Genomic DNA, 1881 nt, shown 5'->3' on the forward strand with positions numbered 1-1881 from the left:
CAGAGCATGAGCTATCAGCGTGACGGACTAAAACCATTCAGCAGCATGTTTGTTATCTGTTCTCACAGAAAGCTCCTCACACAGGTGAGTGAGTGTCGTCATGGACTCAGTCCGTCTGAAAGCTGCAGAAAAGCAGCTTTAGGAGTAAATCCTCTTAGTTATCGGGTTATTATTGGTGTGTTGATAAAGAGGAATGGAGTTAGGGTTTATCAGACGGGAGGGTTGGGTTATCGCTGCGTATATAAAGAGGCTGCAGACTGGAGCTGTGTTATACAGTCGGAGGTCACGATGGGGAAGGACTTTCACCTTTACGAGAATGTCTCGAACATCAGTCCCTTCGAAGGCCCTCAGTATCACCTGGCCCCCCGCTGGGCCTTCCACCTGCAGACCATCTTCATGGGCTTTGTCTTCTTTGCAGGGACGCCTCTCAACGTACTCGTGCTCTTCGTCACGCTGAAGCACAAGAAGCTGAGGGTTCCTCTGAACTACATCCTGGTGAACGTGTCGTTCGCCGGCTTCATCTTCACCACCTTCTCCGTCAGCCAGGTGTTCGTCTGCAGCGCCAGGGGCTATTACTTCCTGGGACTCACCATGTGCAAGCTGGAGGCTTGCATGGGCGCCATCGCAGGTACATCTTATTATTTATACCAACAAATAAGAGAATAAATCATTGACGTTTACCTTAAGGATTTTCATATTATAGATTCTGAATTCATAGGAAATATTACACGTCGAAATAAAAGCTTCTAAATGTACTAGTTCTTATTTATCTCTTCTGGAGGTTTAATAAGACATTTGTTGAATGCTTTTTCTAAATCTGTAGTGAACGGGTTCCTACACACGGTTTTGTTGCATTGTGGTTCCGTTGCTTGGCTTTGCCTCCGTTGCTCGCGCTGAAAGTTGAGAAAAGTTCAACTTTTCAAGCGTCGACGGAAGCGCCAGCCAATCAAATCATATGCCAGTACAAGCTCTAGCCAATCAAACGCGCTCTTTGTGTGTCCGGGGCAGGAGATTCATGTGATTGGCTGTTGGTCGCAAGCCAGATACGCCCACCGGCAAGCGTCAACGTGACCGTGTGTAGGTTACGTTAGGGTGTCACTACCCGATCTGCAGCTCTGCTCGATCTGCAGTGCACATGTGCGAGATGGTCCGCCATATTGGAGAACTCCGGACGGCAACCCAAGTAGGACACTTGACACAGTGGCTTTTGGCAAAGCACAAAAAGAAAACGAGGGAGAGATGAGTTATTGTGATTACAACGTGACTTCATTATTATTTAACAACTCTTTTTATTGGGTTCTTTTATTTGGGGTTAAGTACATTGTCAGAATAAGTGAGAATGGATGTAACTTCTGTTAGACAGCTATCATACTGAATACATACTTACTGTGAATGTATGCAAACATCTATGGCATATGGCTGTCTAACAGAAGTTAAATCCATTTCTCACTTATTCTGACAATGTACTTAACCCCAAATAAAAGAACCCAATAAAAAGAGTTGTGAATAGTGAAGTCACGTTGTAATAACAATAACTCATCTCTCTCGAGTTTTCTTTTTGAGCTTTGCCAAAAGCCACTGTGTCAAGTGTCCATCTTGGGTTGCCGTCCGGAGTTCTCCAATATGGCGGACCATCTCGCACATGCGCAGTACAGATTGGGTAGTGACAAAGGGTTCCTGTGTTCTCCTCTGACTTCCTGTTGACCTGTAACTCCCTGTTCTCCTCTGACTTCCTGTTGACCTGTAACTCCCTGTTCTCCTCTGACTTCCTGTTGACCTGTAACTCCCTGTTCTCCTCTGACTTCCTGTTGACCTGTAACTCCCTGTTCTCCTCTGACTTCCTGTTGACCTGTAACTCCCTGTTCTCCTCTGACTTCCTGT

General features: G+C 45.9%; 1 protein-coding gene across 1 annotated transcript; it reads left to right on the forward strand.

Moving 5' to 3' along the window:
* Nucleotides 1–288: 288 nt before the first annotated feature.
* On the forward strand, nucleotides 289–628 carry LOC104961684 (putative violet-sensitive opsin; the record flags this gene model as incomplete). Its single annotated transcript, XM_010790016.1, has 1 exon — nucleotides 289–628. A coding segment is annotated over exon 1 (340 nt), but the record flags the coding sequence as incomplete, so codon positions are not given.
* Nucleotides 629–1881: the final 1253 nt, after the last annotated feature.

Source organism: Notothenia coriiceps, unplaced genomic scaffold (genome assembly GCF_000735185.1).
Source record: "Notothenia coriiceps isolate Sejong01 unplaced genomic scaffold, NC01 NC01_scaffold00033654, whole genome shotgun sequence".
NCBI classification, from domain to species: Eukaryota; Metazoa; Chordata; class Actinopteri; order Perciformes; family Nototheniidae; genus Notothenia; species Notothenia coriiceps.